The 20,699-nt window shown below is 36.4% G+C and overlaps 1 protein-coding gene across 3 annotated transcripts in view; it reads left to right on the forward strand.

Annotated features, from left to right (window-relative positions):
• NGR-A20 (neuropeptide receptor A20) overlaps positions 1 to 15,133 on the forward strand; it is a 41,380-nt gene extending 26,247 nt beyond the window's left edge. For all 3 annotated transcript variants that reach the window (XM_073086816.1, XM_073086814.1, XM_073086817.1), the window contains exons 4-7: positions 945 to 1,081; positions 2,440 to 2,542; positions 10,710 to 11,088; positions 12,458 to 15,133. In XM_073086816.1, the coding sequence (XP_072942917.1) occupies positions 945 to 1,081; positions 2,440 to 2,542; positions 10,710 to 11,088; positions 12,458 to 12,681 (843 nt within the window). In that variant the 3' untranslated portion in view covers positions 12,682 to 15,133. The remainder of the gene's footprint in view (positions 1 to 944; positions 1,082 to 2,439; positions 2,543 to 10,709; positions 11,089 to 12,457) is intronic.
• Positions 15,134 to 20,699: the final 5,566 nt, after the last annotated feature.

Here is a 20,699-nt window from a genome sequence, read left to right on the forward strand (position 1 = left end):
TTTAATTTCAATTTCTCGGAATTGAGAAAACTTATTTCAATATCATGAAAATCAAATATAAAGTTAAATTTCGTCCATTAGATGAGAAGCACCTTCGAGGAATATTGATATGAAGTCATATAAGCAACGATTGAACGGTAGAAGATTTATTACTAGAATTTAACCTCCCCAATATATTGAGAACGTACAGGAGGTATACTTTACCGAGAAATCTTATTAAATTTTCTACGATATAAACATTGATTTTTTGCGAGAGGTTGATATGTGGTTAATTTAAAAATCTGTCACTGACATATGAGATTTCTGTGTAACCATAAGACCCATTTACTTTACTACTAATACTTACGTTCAAATAAATATCGATTAAGAACCGTATTTAAAAACTTCAAAGCCTCGACGTTCTTAATTTTATCCACTAAGGACACTATCTATTTTTGGATCTATTTACAGATCCCGATCAGTGTCTATACTGGGACTGTAACTAAAATGAAGTCCAAGACCAACTTTGGTGTGAAAGCTGGCTTCAAATTCTGGTCGGATTAGGTCCTACTTAGAGCTAGAAGGTGGTAGAGCCCTTTGTGGTTCGACTCCGGCGGCACCACCGCCACACCTATTTCTGCCTCATGCTGCCTCTGCCTCAACAGCAGTGTTAAGCGTTGCTGTGTTCTGGTTTCTGATGTGGTAAAGGAGACAGACTTTTTCGAGGCGTTCCAGCTTAGTCCTCAGGGGTAGCGGCGCATTTGTGGCCGAGCTCAGGTAGGAATATCCAATCCTATCTGGGGTTGATTACAGATGTCCATGGGCGGCAGAAGCCAATTACCATCAGGTGGACTGCATGCTCGTCTGCTACTCCTATTATATAAAAAAGCTGGCTACCCGTTACTCTTAACAATTATTACATTCCTGTATTTTGTGATATGTTTTAGTAATTTTGTTGTTGGCAGTTGTTCCCGGGACAGGAAGATCGGCCATATTCCTGGGCGGTGTACATGTTGTTCCACATGCACTTCACGCAGATCTTGCACACCGCCTCCATCCTGCTCACACTGTCGCTCGCCATCTGGAGATATATTGCTATCAAGTTAGTATTTAATTATACTTTATTCTGAATAATATGAACTTTCAATGTTATATTACGTCGCTTTGTTTTCTATTTTGAAATGTATATTTTATTTTGGGTTAGAGAATTGATCGCTCTCAAGTGTCCAAATATAAACCAATTTAGAAGTTTTCATATGTATGTATAAAGTTAGCGTACATGTAGCGTTGAAATTTATTATTTTTATATTCAATGAAAATTACATTCTTCTAAAATTATAATATGTACCATTAGAATTTATTTATTGTTCTTTTGCCACAAAAATCAAGTAATTTGTATGTTAAGATCTAGGACATTAATTGGATTAATCAATGATAAAGCTTTGATGTATCTATAAACCAATATCTAGATAAATAAATTTGAGCTAATTAGAAATTAATTATCACTTGCTTAAACGGTGAAGGAAAACATCGTGAGGAAACCTGCATACCTGAGAGATTTATATAAAAAAAAATCTTAAAGGTATGTGAAGTCTACCAATACGCACTTGGCCAGCGCGGTGGACTATGGCCTAATCCTTCTCATTCTGAGAGGAGACCCGTGCCCAGCAGTGGGACAGTAAGGGGTTGATGATGATTACATTTTAATAAACTAATAATTATTCAAAACTTTTTTTTTAATAAAATGAACCTCGAGATATCTGAGTACATGAATATAGCTTTAAAATGCAAAGTATAAAATTTTCCAATGAATATCCGTGTGTGCGTAGCGCACCACTTAAAATGCTTTATCATAGCAAACAATCGATTACGCTCAACAAACACAAAGATAATGGTATTTGAATATTAAAAATTAAACCCGTTATTTAGCATTCACAAAATTCGTGACAACTACAAACTTTGCGAAGAAGATTCTCTTCTGATTTCTCATTTATTATTTAAGACAAATGATTTTCAGAAATGTAAAACACGATAGCGTAAATTAGTCGAAAGTGGCCGTGCCGGAAAAATCAAAATAATCTACCCATTCAAAGTCTCTCGTGCCGACACCTAGTCTGCCCACATTACTTCCTGGTCACTTTACCGGTCTGACGCGCAAAGGGTTCTGGGTTCGATCCCCGGTCAGACAGATATCTGAATGTTGAATTTAGAGGTCTGTTCTGGGTCTGGATATTTGTGTATTCGTCTATGTGTGTGTGCATGGCAGCCACGATACAGGGATCCTAGTGTGGGGTTGTGAGAAAGCGTCTAGCTTAATTAACCTCATGTTAAAATTAATCGAGCCGTTTAGACTACATCACAGGAAACATAAATAATTAATCATACACTCGAAAATATTACTGTCTTTATTGTGCAGACGTTTAAAATAAATAAAAATTGCCTAATATGATTTTTGTGTAGGTACCCATCATATGGTCCTGCGCTATGTACGGACCGCCGCTGCTCGTTCGCGATCCTGAGCAGTTTTCTGCTACCACCAATACTCTGCATACCGTCATATTTTGTAAGTATTATGTTATTTTTTTTTTTTTTTTTTTATAATATAAGAGTAGCAGACGAGCATGCAGTCCACCTGATGGTAAGTGGCTACTGCCGCCCATGGACATCTGTAATCAACCCCAGATAGGATTAGATATTCCTACCTGAGGTCGGCCACAGATGCGCCGCTACCCCTGAGGACTAAGCTGGAACGCCTCGGAAAAGTATGTCTCCCTTACCACACCCTTCAAACCGGAACACAGCAGCGCTTAACACTGCTGTTATTAGGTAGAAATAGGTGTGGCGGTGGTGCCGCCGGAGTCGAACCACAAAGGGTTCTACCACCTTCAACTAATTATATAATAATATTAAACTAATTATGTAATTATATAATATGAGAAAACAAAATGAAATCTTTCGTGTAATACAGAACTGTGCGTGTTCCCGGAAATTGGTTCCGAACTCCAAGCGTCTTTCTTTCATATATGTGTCATGTCATGTTTCTTTCATATCTACAAAATTAAAAATACTTGATGGATTCACATTTTCACACAACGTTGAATTTGTATAGACTATGTTAATATTCTTTTTACCCGGAAGTTCCCATAGGAATGTATTTCAAATTGTCATACCTACCTAGTATAAAATTTAATGTGTTTTCCCGCTAAATGCATCAACTGGAATACTTTTATTTACTTCTGCAATAATTAATGTCAGATTGATTCATGGCGAAGCGTGGTCTTTGCTAGTAAAGTGATTCTTCGAATAATAAATATAGATCAAAAAACTAAAAAACGCTTTTATGATAAAATCAACTAAAAAGCTTTCGGTATTCTATTTCAGTATGCAGAGTAAGATAAGGATGTATGTTGATCTCTTTCTACTGAAAAACTGAGTTACTCACTGACAAACATACAAGTGAAGATAATGTAAAGCGTGTAAAAAGAGTATATTTTTACGTTAACGAATAAACTACTGGACGCAATTATCGGCCTTCGGTATAAATATGCTGTTATATACAATTACCAGAATATTTTTTTAATTTTTAATATTAAGTGTTAAAGAATAAAAAATATTGAGCTATAAGAATTAGTCGGGGCCACTCATCAATCACCCAGTAGCTTACCCATAGTCCTACTCCGGATCCTCAAGTAAGTCTGCCTTTTTTTTCTCTCGAGGGGGAAATCTTCAAAAGATACCCGACGACGTGGGAGCGACGCCGGGTTATGTGGGATTTTTACCGCACTAAAACCCCCCCGGTGGCCTCCACGCTTGTTGGAGAATTCCGGGATCTCCGACGGAACACAACCGGAGCCCTCCAAGCGCGATGCCCAACGGGCTCTACCCTGGGGGAGCAGTTTTCGACGTTTTTGTTTACTACGGTATGCGACCACACATACCGCTGTCCTTCCCGGGGTCGCTTGCTGGACGGTTCGACTCCCACTCTTGCCGCCCGCAACCCCGGAAGCCCCCTTCTAGTCGCCTCTTACGACAGGCAGGAGTTACCGTAGCCCTATTCTAGTCCCGGAACTACAGGGACACATGTAAGTCTGCCTGTCTGTTATCGAAGTTATTTAGATTTTTAATGTGTTTAACATTCACCTTCACCTAGTTCTTTACCAGTTTTGCGAAAAAGTTTAGCCTTATGCAAAGAATAGTATCGTACAGTCCATGTAACGGAAGGTCAAACAGATTCACTTTCGCATAGATAAAGTAAGAAAATGTGTTTGTAAATTCAAAAAGTATTTATTTATTCGAAACATATCTTATGCTTTTGAAACATAGGCAACTAACTATTCCGTAAAAAGTGAAAACGTATTGAATAAAGGACTTAATCCTTCTTTCTAAACATGCCGACTTTGAAAATTGAATGTATTAGGACGAGATATACACGTACAGATTGAATTTACGAACGAGGAAGTAATCGTCAATCCATTACTGTCTCACTGCTGTTAAGATAAGATCTCTTGTCATTTATCATTGAGTCAAAATACATCATACATGATCAAGCTAGATAAAATTATAGTTCAAACCGAGTGTTTGTATCAAACAATAATCGTTCAGTAGCATTACCATGAGTTGGCATAGAAACGCCACTATAGAAATGGTAAATAGAAAACTATTGTCATTTTGCTAGTGAATAACATAACTACTATCGTTACGGTATTTCTTGACAACGTCTGTCAAATTAATGACTCATGGGACCGAATTTGTATGGCAATAGATCATAATGATATTCGCTAGCGATTTGATTTTGATAGGTTTTTTACGTATCGAGTTACGTCACTACGGATTTTAGTTCTACGAGTAACCACCAGAGGCGCTGTACAATTTTTCATACATTTATTTTACGCAGTCGCTAGCGAGTAATACTTTTGTAAACTCATGGTAGTCCTACAGGTAATACATACTTCGTTAGGTAATTATTGTCACCATACGACTATATGCCAAAATGATTAATTTGTGCGTTTTGGGTCTAAGTGTTTGTATACTCATTTTTACCGTTACTCAAGACAGAATTCGTAACCTTATTTTCTTAAGTAGGTAACCTTAGTTGGTTTAATTATCTAAGGCTTAATACGAGTCTTCTCTTAAAGTGAAAGGAATTTAGGCCATCGCGCTGGTCAAGTATAGAGTAGAGTAGAGTAGAGTAGACTTTACTAGCACGCTTACCTAATTTTAGAGAACTCAGAACTCTTTTACCTGGAAATCTTTTAAAAATCCGTTTGCAATATGTATTACTATTCTTCTGTGTAAAACACTGTTTTAATTTAGAAAATCAGAAAACCTTCATCGAACATACTTCCTTTCAACCACGATCATAACCGCTTCGCAAATTATCCCTAGTTAGTTAGTTACTCTGATTATATTAGTTCTTGATTAATTAAACGAGAAACTTCTCTGCTTCCGACACCATAACATCTTACCGAGTTTAATGTAATATTAGTTGGTTTCATGGCTTCGTTTATCACACAAGTTTGGTTATTTATCCGAGAAAATATTATTTGTTAGTGCAAAATTATAAATTTAATTATTTAGTCAAAATGAAAGTCTAGGTCATGGCTGGTATTTTTCAGGTAATATGGAGTATATATGGAGTTGGTTACAGATTTTCATAGACAGCTCCTCAGTTACGTCAACCTTATAAAAAAACAACGTCTTTTGTGAGCAAAAGCTTATTAGCTTATTAGCCTATTTTATGTAAAATATTATTTCAGATAATTCCTTTCTTGTTTCGTAATGGTAGGAGTCCATGTATGTGTAGTATACGTATGTATTATGTCAGAAATAACCACCGCCTACACACAGGGTCCCCCATTGTTTATATTTCCCACACTTACAACTGTATATAGCCAATATCCCACCTGCTGGATAACACCATTTGTTTACTTAGGTTACGTTAATGGTAATTACGACAAATTTAACTGTAATTAGGGATTTAAAATAGCTAATTAGAAGTCAGTCAGCTTTTGATGTATTCAAAGGATTACGTATTGTACTATGTATGTATGTATTTATTATACTAAAAGAAAATAAAGTTTTCTAGAATTATAATGACGCACTCGGATTCTTGAGCGTCGTGAACACACTCAAAGACAAGTATAAGAACACCCAGATCCAGAACACACAAATTAATCACTTTATTGTTTGTTTGTTGGTATCATATACACGATTTGAATAATTTAATCTAGCTTGATCATGATGTTTTTGACTCAATGATACAAGAGATCTGATGATGTCCGAAACAGTTTTTTTTAATTTAATAAACACGCACGCGTAGAATATGACTATGTATACACTATACATAGATTAGTAAAGATACTTCGCCGCCTTGAAATTGAATGAAGCCACAAACGTCTTATTAGTAAGTTCTTTTTTTGAATTCTTGACAAATAAAGACATTTTTAGAGAAAATTTACGAATAAATAACTAATACTGCGTATTTTACATAATAAATAAATAATTATTTTAAATATTTTAGGGACATTTTAGCACGGAGACGTGGCAAAACTTTTTTACGCAACTATTTCAATTCGCAAAACTGGGTACATTTTCTTGTTAGGAGTGAGTAATCTTTACTAATCTATGAGTGTATAGGTAATAGATAGATTTCATTATTTTAACTAAATACCGCTATTCGGTATCGTAAGGCGAAAGATCAATTGTTCGTGAATTTTACACGTGTTTTATTTCATAGGGTGCAATGATCTTTTAATATCAAGTAAAATGCTTTTGTTACATAAATCAAACCAGGTTCATTGTTTCCTGAAAGAATCAATGTTAAAAAGCTTCTTTCAATTTGCGCGAGGGCCATTGTAATTTCGCCTGCAATAATGATTTCTCATCTTACAATCCCCTCAAGGTGTTTACAAATGAAATGAAGAACAAAGGAATTATTGTGATATTGATATTTTTCCTTCGAGTTGGAAACTTGTACGGTTACGGCCAATATTCAAGTAGATTGTATGAATGTCATTTGATATTGTTTCGTGGAAATAAACTTAAATGGAGGTGAACATTATTCCTATGTAGCAGAAGTATACGAGCTCGTAGCCCACCTGATGTCAAGTGCTCTCTACCACCAATAGAGAATTTCAGTATTTTTACCATTTTCTGAAAACTAATCACGAGTATCTGATCACGGCAATTACGAGTCAAATGTGTTCAGGCTTCCGATGAGGTTTGAAGACTGCAGTTCAAAAATGACGATCGACAAGCGCACGTAAATCTTTGCCACTAGCGGTCACCCATCCAAATTCCGACTGCGCCGGTCGTCGCTTAACTTTGCATTTGAGATCTATACAAGACGCGGGGCTATAAGCGAAGTGCACATAGCCCTGCATATCTTCTTTGCCTTATAAACTACACTCCTTTGCAAAAAAAACGGGCGGGTTTGATTTTTTAACATTATTGGTAATAATTTAGTTCTTCAGAGGTTTTAATAGCCAAACTATGTTACTGGCACTTAATAAAGAGTCTGGGTATGAAAAAAAGTTCATTCCAAATTCAAAACTTTTGTTTTTTAAATTATTAATCCCTTTTTCATTTTGTGACACTTTTCGCGGGTTTGCGGTTAAAAGGTTATCAAGCAACTAAAAGTAACTTTTCGTTATTTTTAGTACAACAATTTATGTTTATCGCATAATTCTGCCTTATTGTGACTTAAAACAGATATCTTTGTGTCTATCGTAATGGCAGAAAAAGCAATGAGAGCTAGTAAAATTATAGCGCTGCTGGAAGAGGGGTGTAGCCAATGTTACGTCTCACAGCGGTTAAACGTGAGTCGTTCAACCGTACAAAGAACCTGGACTCGATACCAAGAGACAGGTTCCGTTCAGAGAAGGCAAGGTTCTGGGAGAAAACGTTGCACACAGCCGCGAGACGATCGCTTTTTAGTGACTCAGGCGCTGAGGAACCGCAAATGCAGTTACATAGACCTCAAAAGAAACCTTGAAGAGGTACGAGGAGCACAAGTTAGCCTATGGACTGTGAGGAGAAGACTTTTAGCTGCTGATATACGTAGTCGACGACCAGCGCGGGCCCCCAAGTTACTCCGTGAGCACCGGATTGCGCGGTTGAGGTTCGCTAGAAATTGCCTATCTTGGACACCAGGTAACTGGAGTAGCGTACTCTTCTCCGATGAGGCTCGAATTTGTCTGCATGGTGAGGACCGACGTCGGCGAGTGTTACGAAGACCAGGGGAACGCTATGCCGATGTGTGTTTTGAAGAAATCACCCCTTATGGTGGAGGGTCCGTTATGTTTTGGGCGGGCGTAACTTCCAACTATCGTACCGAGATAGTATTCATAGAAAATGGCTCACTAAATGCGCATAGGTACATAACAGAAATCCTTTCTCAAAATGCACAACCCGCACTGACTGTAATTGGTGAAGATGCCATTTACATGGACGATAATGCTCGGGCCCACCGTTCTGGCGACGTAGATGCTTATATGCAAGAGGTCGGTATTCGTCGTTTGGATTGGCCAGCGCGGAGCCCCGACCTTAACCCCATTGAGCATGTTTGGGACCTCCTAAAAAGGCGAGTACGATCTGTCCAACCACCTCCACAAAACATCAGAGAGCTTAAACGTGTAATCTCGACTGAGTGGGAACACATTCCACAGGACACCATCAAAAGCCTGGTGGGAAGCATGCCAAGACGATTACATGCCGTAATCGCTGCAAGAGGAGGTCATACTCGTTATTAATTTTTATTTTTTAATGTCTCTTTTATTAAAATACCATAAAAATACTCGTAGTCTTAATTTCATTATACCCATAAAAATGTCCATTTTAACACGGCTCTCTGTTTACATTGACTAAAACACCGATACCAGGATAAAAGTGTTAAAAAACTAGATTCTCATTGATAATAAGAAATTTCTAGTCATCCAAGCTAATGACATACTAAAAATATAATAATATTTACCCATAGAAAAGCTAAGGTAAAGTGTGTGTGTAAGGTGCCCGTTTTTTTTGCAAAGGAGTTTATATATCCAGTACTATGCGACTTGATTTATGTTGACTGAAAGAGGCGCGGTAAAACTTTGTTATATAATATATCACTATAATTGATTAATTCTTAGTTCTTAATCCATAATGTAGTTGACAAGGCACTATAAAGTAATTGAATTATCTTAGTCAAATGATTGATTACGGTGAGGGTGGCGTGAAGGAAAACAATTATCGGGACCGCCCAAGGCTTACGATTCACACCTTAGCCTTCGGCAAATCGATTTCTTATCCACGAGACCCTAATCCTATTGCGTTAAGAGCACTTTGATTCCGATTGCAGTACGAGATTTACGTGACGGGTGATTTTGTGCTCTTTACTTTTTTGTGGTTTTGTTTTTTACGACGGTAAATATGCAAGAAGGTTACCTTATTGTTGTTGTTGTGGCTTAGAGTGCGTCATTGTAGTTATGAGTCGTCTACTTCGATGTACGTGGTAGAACCAATTGAACTCAGGTGGTGGCACTATCACCATGATTTTCTTTTTTATTTCTGCGTACCTAATAGCATGTAGTGTCAAGAGTTGCTTTGATCTGGGTTGAAGAACGCGGTAAGAAAAGTTCACTTACTCGTATAAGTACAAGTACAAGAATTTCAGTTTAGTGCTCAAAAATAGCAATGTGCCTATGGCATGTTGCCTTCAATCCTACCTTGAATTACTTACAAATTCATGGTTCATGGACGGCTATTTGCGAGGTACGAGGTAGACTATATGTCTCCTGAAAACTTCGATTTTATTTGAGATCTTTACTCAGATGATCGCTCAGTCTCTCTTGCTCATAAATACTTTGCCATGCCTCAGTTAGAAGTTCTTCTGTCCCACATAAGACAGTCGTCACGTCGTCGGGATACAATGCGGTAGGCTTTGCACATGACAGTTTGATAAGATAAGATTTGATGCAAATTTAGATTTAGGACTATTTAAAAACAAATAGAGCTAAGAGAGAAAACGATTTGCTCGTTTTAAAAATATTTCAAATTACAGCCTTGTGTATTGTTAGTACCTACGTGATAATATTGCTTCGATAATTATTAAATGGAGTATTCACGCCCACATGTATTAATGAAGGAGTACTCATGGCACACTTTTATATAATAAGTTTAAAATTAAACTTATTGAAATCATGATTAGTGGAAACACAATAACAAAATATGTATCACTTTTTTATGTTTTTTAAGTTGTTTACGAGTATTAATTAAGAAAGTGTGTTTATACTATCCATAAATGCACGATAATCTTAAAAATGCCTGAAGTGCCGACTTTCCTTTAAAAAAAAGAAAAAGGATTTCGGAAGGCGTATTTAAAAATACGTTCACCTCCGTTAAAATCTAGAATTTCTACGTTAAAATCTTAAAATCGTAAAAATCCAAAACCGCCAAACATTTTATAGCGGTGAAATATTACGGCCATAAAATCTTATGCGGACGCATTTGTTCATTTATTGACCGCATGTGTGGTTTGTATTTTTACCACTTAAACTCTACTTCCTATATCTGAACGAAAAATAACTGAAGTAGTAGTAGAAAATATTTATTAAGCATTAACTAATGAGAAATATTGAGAGAACTAAACATATAGTACGAGCTTCATGTATTATAGAAGTACTTGTATTCTAAATACTTTTAAGTAAATAGGTAATCCTAATTATTAATATCAAATAATCTCTGTTTTCCAGGTATTCACGATACACGAAGACATTACACTAGAAAGTAGGCCATCGAAAGTCTACTTCGTCGATTCGAATCACGAAAACAGCTTGTATCAGATCAACTTCTGGGTACATGCAGTCGTCATCAAGTTGCTACCGTGTGCCATCTTGACTGTGATCAGCGCTTGGCTGATCAGAGTATTATATCGCGCGAATAGCAGAAAAAAGGCCTTGAAAGGATACAATGCTTGTCCTGCAGACGCGGTCGTGAATACCAATGGGAATGTGTTTACGAGGAAGTCGACGAAACGGTCCAAAGCTGAACGGAGAACCGACCGCACGACAAGAATGCTTGTTGCTGTCTTATTACTGTTCCTGCTGACAGAGTTTCCGCAAGGCATTCTAGGTAAGTGATACCTCTGTCCCTGTAGTCTCGGGAATAGAAAAGGGCTACGGTATCCCCTGCCTGTCGTAAGAGGCGACTAAAAGGGGGCTTCCGGGGTTGCGGGTGGCAAGAGTGGGAGCTCGAACCGTCCAGCAAGCAACCCCGGGAAGGACGACGGTATGTGTGGTCGCATACCGTCGTAAACACCAGATGGTGTGGGAGGAGCCAAAAGTGCTCCCCCAGGGTAGAGCCCGATCGGGGCATTGCGCTTGGAGGACTCCGGTTGTGTTCCCTCGGAGATCCCGGAGTTCTCCAACAAGCGTTGAGGACGACCACCGGGGGGGTTTTAGCGGTAAAAATTCCACATAACCCGGCGTCGCTCCCACGTCGTCGGGTACCTTTTGAAGGTTTCCCCCTCGTAAACAAAAAAAAAAAAAGGTAAGTGATACCTCAAAAGTGTAGGAAGTGTAACAATTCGTACTTGAAGATAATAAACCACCGGTTACAAATTAAAACTACCGCAATTGTGCTCCGCAGAATCCCCAACAAATCACAAGCACCTTTGATACTTATATGTCATGTAAAAGTTTCTTTATACTAACTTTGACGGTGAAGCAAACAATAAACCATCATGAGGTTTTCAAATACGCATCGTACATCTTTTCATTCTCTTTATAATCTTTTAAAGTGTGTACAGTGGACATTCGTGAATTTGGCCAGCGATGGACATAATTTTTCTTGAGGAAATCTTTCCCCACTAAAGGGATAATAGTAGATTGAAGATATCCTAAAAAAGAATCTACTGCTGTTATCCTCTAAATCCGAATTTCAAATGGGGTTTTCCTTTCATCTCACGTTTGCAGTTTATACTACAAGCACTTTGTTACGCATTACTAAGGCAAGACCAACATCTGTCTGTGACAGAATTTGATTAGTTATGCAATATACATTTGTAAAAGCGGAGAAACCTCGTAATATCCCTATAATATAGGGACTGAATGTAAACACAATGTCAGATTTTATAAGAATTAAGCAAATAATGGATATTCATTTAAAATATATTAGGATTTTTAGTTTGTTTCTCGATATAGAAATGTAGCATTTCTAAAATATTTTCATGAATTACTATTTTTTTAATCGCATTGAAACGTTATTATGAGTTACGAGGTTATGATTTTTTTAATTAATAAAGCTATTAAAAACTTTAAATATGTTCTGCATGAAACTCCAATTGAAAGTATTATTATAATCTCATTTCTTTTTCAATAATTATTAACATTAACATTATTATCAAGCTACTTCTTAATTTAGTACTATTACTTAAGTACGGCTTAATACTATTTTATTACACATTGTTTTTTAATTGACCTAATTATTTTTAAATTCCCAGGCCTGATGAGCGGCACATTGGGGCGATGTTTCTTCAAGCGCTGCTACAACTTGTTCGGCGAGATGATGGATGCCCTCGCCCTCCTCAACGGAGCTATAAATTTTGTGCTATACTGTTCTATGTCCAAACAGTTCCGAACGACTTTTGGACAGATTATGAGGAACCGTTGCGTTAACACACCTCGAGCAAGCTCCCACACCGAACTACAGACGACTTATGTTTGATCACGGAAAATATGGAAGTTACAAAAAAATACCAATTGACTTATAAAATACTTTTGAGTTGTAGTCCTGGAATGGATATGCAACTACAATCGACTTAGATTTGATTTTGACAAAGACGTACGAGTATACCTACATATATGAGAAGAAATTTATTACGCAAATTACAAAGTGTTACTATTTATTTCTAGTCGTGCATATCAACCTACAAACGATTTACAATTGATTTTGACGAAGACGCAAATGACAACAAATAAATTATGCTGACTTCTAAAATATTGCTAAGATCTAATGGTCAATGCCAAACAAGATGGTTAATTTACACTGACGAAGACGAAATGCGTAAACATTACTTAGATAATTCATCGAATCTAGTCTGATTCGATGAAATTCTAGTCGTTTAAATGTTAGTCACAAAATGTGGGACAAACAAATGTTGAGATGTTATACCTATACTTCTATTATTAATAATGAAAAAAATTTGAACAATTTAAGCGAAATGATACAATGATCGAGTTCAGTTGAAGGAGAGTCCAGAATTAGTTTAGGACAAGTAACGAACAAAGTTGCAACAAAACCACCGGTTCACTGGTTTACACAGAACGATAAATCTCAACGATATTGAGAAAATTCAGAGGCGTTCGTGTATTGATCAATAGATATGAACTATTACAATATAACTGAACCGCAGTTCTAATTCATGTGGATCTTGTGAACGTGTGATGTTGTAAACATTATTTGATGACGATTTGAAAAAAACATTAGATTTTCGAGTTATAGTGGACAATCGTTTTGTGAAACGTAAGGTGAATTATATTTAAGTAAATATAATTATTTTTTCGTGAAGGCAGTTATTGAAATTAATAAAATATCTCGATTTAAAATGAATACTGAAACCGTCGATAGATTAATAATTGGATTCCGCTGAACACACCGGAGACCAATTTATCATTACAGAAGTAATGACAACTACTACTACAAAAAAATCACCGTACCGAAGGCAACGAATAAAATGAATTTCTAATACCTACAAATATAAAATTTACTTTTTACTTTTAAATCTGAAATAACGAAGAATTCCGAGATAATTCGAGAAAAAGTACCGGAATTCAAATTTTATGGACCGGGCGACCAAAATATGATCCCAAGGGAGGCGAAATAAAGTCACAAATGTAAATCCAGCCTTTAGATAATCATGTTGATACAATAAAGGCATTTTTGGACCCTCGTAAATTTAACGTAAGGAGAGAGGAGGGTAAGATTTGCATAGTGTTGGGTGGACAATACGCCTTTTGTCACATCTGTTATGGAAATTGAATCTTTGTTACATAAGACACTGGGATTTTCAATACTATTGGTCTTCGGTGTAATGAAAAAAATGTGTATTTATGTGAGTGCTCATTATGTAATAAGCCTCCAAAGAAACTAAATTAACAGAGACTTATTAAATAGGAAAACGTGTATATAATACAAAAATTGTATTGTGGGTTAAATTATAATTAAGGTTTCATTTAGTGGTAATATTGAATATTATCGAAAATATCCTTATAATCGAAACAACGATAAAGTCAGCTGTAATTTTCATACATCACAATTGAGGGATTAAGTTTAAATCCTACATAATTATAACATTTAGTTTTACGTTATTTGACAATATAGTTAAGTTTGGATGTGAAATTGTAATTTGTTGTAAAATTAATTGTGTATATAAGGAAACGGATGTACAATGGAATGGTATAGATGTATGTAAATTATATGTTACAAATATCCGAAATGTCACATGTTTCATATATCAATAAGTATAATGTAAATAGACGTTTTGCTTGGAATTGATCTTATGTTGCTTTTGGATATAAGACATTTACTGTTACAACGGGTAGAATAAGCTTGTGTAGGTCACGAAGAAATATATTTATATTGGTTGCCTGATGTAAAAATGGAAAAGCAGAAAGTAATAGTAGGCATTAGCCAAAACTTAGGAGTATTTACAATGTACATTATACGATACTGCGTGAATGCTGTCCCTTTTTTAACTTAATAGCCCGATATTTAGTACATATGATTACAATATCATAGTAAAGAAAGAGTAGTAGCACAGCTTCATATAATCCGCCGGTTTGAATGTATGCGTAAGTAGCGGGCGCCGTGTAAGCACGCACTTTTTACGCACACAATCAAATAGAGGAGAGTGGCCGAGAGTTGCCTCAGTACGGGCTGCGTCACGCGTATGATCGCGCGCATTCCGTTTTCTGAATTCAGGATTTGAGTTCACAGATATGTAATTGGTCCGATTATGGGTGTGTTTACTTCGTACAAGTTATATATTTACTAACATAATGTATACAAGGTGTTACACGACTGTAAATAAAAGTACTCGTCATATAAGGTGTTTAGATAAATAAAAGTGACAACCCTATGCATCATTGCAAGAGTAGGTAATTATCTCGCCGACAGGCCTTAGGGCTCGAACACAAAACTGCGATGCGACGCGATGCGAATTCGCAACGCAGAAAATTGCGATGCGAATTGCTGCGATGCGATATCGTGCGGCATAGCGTCTCCCAGGGTGACCATTCTTTCGATAACCGTCAACCGTACGGAACGTATATTGAAAATTAGGTCGTGACATGGATCGTAAAAACAAGTGTGCACTTTTGTTATTGCTTAAGAGATACAGGAAAGAGTAACAAAGAAAATTTTTGGGTTCATCCATTTATCACATATCATTTATTTTATATTTAGTTTCCCAAAGAACAGGGCGTTCCTCGATCAGTAATATAAAAAAAGTCAACGACGTACTTAGTCATTTTTTTACATACGTCTTCCCACCCAACAAATATAGGTCTGTACATTTTTCCCACGCGCTGTCTCAGGACGAACTAAAAATGGCGTCAACAAGTGTGACGAAACATCGCAGGAATGTGCGATGCGAATTAATTCGCAAGTTCTTGCGATGCGTCGAGGGAGCTCGCAGATTTTTGCGATGCGACGTCGCATCGCAGTTTTGTGTACGAACCCTTAGCTAACCTACTACTCTTTCTTTACTATGACAATATAGTGTCAGTGCGAAAAAAGGAAAGGAAACCTTGCGTGTTAAAGCGGTAAATGACATTTTTTTATTAAGAACAATGAATATTTTTGAAACAAGAAGACATAAAGGTATATTATACATCTTTTATATTTAATCTGGCAACCCTAATATCAAGTCCTTTGACTCTTGGGAAGTCGAACGATTCGACCCTTTACGCAAGCTACCCCGCGGGAACAAATATTTTTGATTTCAAATTTGTATGTGGAAAATAATCTCAAATGTAAATTAATACATGTTACGATTATAATGTGGTTTTATTTATTAATACATTTTTGTACAAAATTTAATTTATTTTTTATCTCTGTTACTATTATGAAAACATTTCCAAGTACATATTTAAAAAAAATAAATAAGCAGATTGCTATTAATGCGTTCATCTAAAAATAATTATCATTTTGTTAAACGATGAATAAAGACATCGCGAGGAAACCTGAGGATTCGAAACAAGGCTGTGTGAAGTCTACCAATTCGCATTTGTCCAGCGGAGTGGACTATAACCTAAATCTAATCAGCGATCCATGATCAGCGAGTGAGAGCTGATCAGCGAGGAGGATATCCGGGGCCAACAGAGGGACAGTAATGGGTTGACAACTAAGGCGCTCCTTTACCAGTAACATTTCAATGTAATGTAATAATTCAGATTCGATGATTAGTTTAGTGAGTAAGGAGAACGGAGCATACCAGTGTTTTTTTTATAATATAGGAGCAGCAGACGAGCATGCAGTTCACTTGATGATATGTGGCTACTGCCGCCCATGAACATCTGTAATCAACCTCAGATAAGATTAGATATTCCTACCTAAGGTCGGCCACAGATGCGCCGCTACCCCTGAAGACTAAGCTGGAACGCCTTGGAAAAGTATGTCTTCTTTACCACACCCTTAAAACCAGAATACAGCAGCGCTTAACGCTGCTGTTATGAGGCAGAAATAGGTGTGGCGGTGGTGCCGTCGGAGTCGAACCACAAATGGTTCTACCACTTTCAGAATAGCTGTATTGATACAATTTGGCAACATTGCAGTAATGAGAGAAAATTTGTACTAAAATCTGTTAATCCTTTCTAAAATATCTGGATTATTATATTATAAGCAAATGCTTATAATAATCCAGCTCAGTGAGGCAGGATGGAAACGAAATGTTTAACATCGAATCTTGGAAGATTACGAGACTACGAGAGCCAATTTCACTATGATCCGTTTTTACCCTAAGGGCACTGGGGGACCGAATTCAAGAAGGGGCCCGAAAGACCAATATATTGGCTTAGACGATACGTATCCACTATTTCTACCAAAATTTCTAAATTCGAATATTAGTCATTAACTACTTATAAAATCTTTATTTATACATCATTTATTTTGGGTTTTTAACCGACTTCCAAAAAGGAGGAGGTTACTCAATTCGACCGTATATATATATTTTTTTTTTATGTTTGTTCGGCGATTTTTTCACGATGCCGCGACCGATCGACATGATTCATACACCATTATATGCGGCTAGTTTCACAGGGGGTCCCATTTCGAGGAAATTTGAAAATTTTCGCCAGTTTTCCCGGGAAATTGGAAAAACCCGATTTCTTTCTTTTCTTTCCCGGTATAAACTTCAATAACTCGAGTATTTCTTAACCAATTTCAATTTTCTTTTTTTCATATAAAAGGGTGTTTTGTTGCGGTACTTTCCATAGTAATAACATTAGTATGCTCTGATGATTAGAACTTAAGTAATGGGGTGGAACTCATCATCACTACCCCTGCTTTTTACATATTTTATGACAACTTTCCTTCTGCCCACTCAATTCTCATGAAACTTTAAATGAACATTGAGTATCTAGATTAACATGATATGATGGAAAATTCGACCTTCAACTCTTCAACCCTGGTAATGCAGAAGTGCCTCCTGCCTCAACCATACTAGTTAGGCATTTGGAAATTATGGATATTTAATAAGGTTGATAGGTAGAGATATATGATGGAAAATTTGGCCTTCAACTCTTTAACTCTGATAATGCAGAGGTGCCTCATGCCTAAACCATACAAGTTAGGCATTTGGAGCTTACGAATATATGATAAGGTCTTTGAGTAGAGACATATGATGGAAGATATGAACTTCAATTCTTCAATCCTTATGATGCAGAGGTGCCTCCAATGTAAAGTATATAGATTAGAAATTTGTTGTAATGAAGTTGGTAGACAGAGATATATGATGAAAAATTTGACCTTCAACTCCTTAGATCTGATGATGCAGAAGTACCTCCAGCCTAAACCACATGAATAAGCCATTTAGTGCTTTCACACATATTTTACAGGTCCTAAGCAGGTACATGTAATGAAAAAAATGACCTTCAACTCTTTCACTCTGATAATGCTGGTGTGCTTCCAAGTTAAACCACAGGAGTTAGCCATTTTGTGCTTTCATATATGTATTAACGTCACTAAGCAGACACATAGGATGAAAATTCAAGGTCTTAACCCTGATAACTTTGACCGTAAAGTCTTCAATCCTAGTGACGCAGGGACACTGCTGGCCTAAACAACAGTAACTTGACAATCACTTCTTACAAATATAAAATGTGAATAATGAAGAGTGATGAGGTCTTTGAGTAGAGACATATGATGGAAGATATAACCTTTAATTCTTCAATCCTGATGATGCAGATGTCCCTTCCATGTAAAGTATATAGAATATACATTTGTTGTAATGAAGTTGCTAGACAGAGACATATGATGAAAAATTTGACCTTCAACTCCTTTTTCTTTTCTTAACTATTGAATTAATGTAAATTGGACCGGTTCACTCGCAGAGTTTTACCACCTAGTTTGATTTATTTACTTATCTGTTCCTACCTAACCTAGCCAATAATTAGTATCTCATAAAGCCTCGCCTATAGTGTTTCGTATTGAATTGGTTAGGTTAGGTTGGAACATATAAGACAATATAAAACTAAGCGAGAAGGGCGCGGCAGCGCCCTGCGAGCGGGTGGGTCCAATCCGTATGAATTCAGACCTTACCTTTATTCATGATCACCTTTATACAATTTTACATAATATTAATACAAACGTTAGCATATCATCACTAAAAAGGGTGAAAAAAAATTTTTACAAAAAAATAAAACCGACTTCTATGTCACTACAAAGTAAAAAATAATTGAAATAAATGTTGGTTTAGTACATATTTCTGAAGTCGGCGCTCATATTGGACACGTTGTTTACGCTGTTATCAAACGAAATATATTGAGCGCCGACTTCAGAAATATGTACTAAACCAACATTTATTTCAATTATTTTTTACTTTGTAGTGACATAGAAGTCGGTTTTATTTTTTTGTAAAAATTTTTTTGCTTGTTATTACTCCTAGCGACAGTAGATACCTAAGTAAATAAGTGTAAGACGTAGTAAACTAATATTTTTCAATGAGGCCCTAAGATCTTGTATTCCTTAAGCCTGTAATTGCTTAAGACGGGATGAGCAGGACCCTTTCCTTATTAAATGTATTTACTAAGTATTTACTTATTAAATGAGATGGTGGATATAATTTTAGGTTTCAAAAAATATTTCATCACGTCAAAGTTACGATTGTGCTTTTTATAAAAATTACTTATGCATTACTATAATATTATTTTCAATTCGATATTCGCAAAATATTAAGGATTACACCTCCTATTTTATTATTTGCTTAGTAATTGGCCGAGTATAATATTGTTTTCCTCGCTCCACTGAGATCAGATTAAATAAATTAGTATTAGATTTTCAATATAAAATATTAATTTTTGAGAGATTACCTTTTGTTAATAAAATTTTACAAACTTACTAGCTGACCTGAAAAAATGTTAAGGGTGAACAATCTTGAAAAATAGATAGTAGCCGATTCTCAGACCTACTGATTACGCATATAAAATTTAGTGAAAATTGATAAAGCCGTTTCGGAGGAGTACGGTAACTAACACTGTGACACGAGAATTTTATATATAAGATTACATAACAACGAGGCTCGACCAGTGTTTTGTGTTTCAAAGAACCCTACAGATTTTGTATTAAAAAGTATAAAAGGTTAAACCAAGGTTAGATTTTTTTTTTTTTTATATAATATAAGGGTAGCAGACAAGCTTGCAGTCCACCTGATGGTAAGTGGCTACTGCCGCCCATGAACATCTGTAATCAACCCCAGATAGGATTAGATACTCCTACCTGAGGTCGACCACAGATGCGCTGCTACCCCTGAGGACTAAGCTGGAACATCTCGGAAAAGTCTGTCTCCCTTACCACACCCTTCCAACCGGAACACAGCAGCGCCTAACACTGCTGTTATTAGGTAGAAATAGGTGTGGCGGTGGTGCCGCCGGAGTCGAACCTCAAAGGGTTCCACCACCTTCGAAAATTTTGTAACCGTTATTATTCAATCTTATAAATAGTACTGAAACCACAGACCTGTATTTGTTTTGTGACTGAAAATCTACGCATAAAATAAGCTTCCCACGCTACTGAAGTCTATTATTTTTAAGAAGTCGTTCAAGTGTCAATAAGGTTTTCGTCGCCATAATAATAACTCATAATAAAGGAAATTATTCCACGAAAACTCATATTTAACGTAGTTTTTATGTATATTTTTCGTTTCTACATTAAAGAAATGAACAGAATTGCGTGAATTTGGGAATTGCAGGATCGGGCCGGATAAGTTTTTGGGTATATCCCTTGGGTACCGTATAGACCTAAGAGAAAAAAACTGCCTAGTCCTATACAATTTCACCCTAAATGTAATTGTACCCAGTTTGGTCACCAATGAAAAGTTATGGAGTTTCTATGAAACTGTCCCATCTTTTAGCCCTAAAGGTCACGTTTTTCTCCTTCCCATGGTTAAAAGTTTGAGATGTTTGTGGTTTGGCTTTAGTTGTACCACGACCTACCTTATAGAAGCAGTGTGAACGCTTTGTATTATG

This window comes from Epargyreus clarus, unplaced genomic scaffold (genome assembly GCF_041222505.1).
Source record: "Epargyreus clarus isolate Ecla_fem2 unplaced genomic scaffold, WU_Ecla_fem_2.2 ptg000024l, whole genome shotgun sequence".
Lineage (NCBI taxonomy): Eukaryota > Metazoa > Arthropoda > Insecta > Lepidoptera > Hesperiidae > Epargyreus > Epargyreus clarus.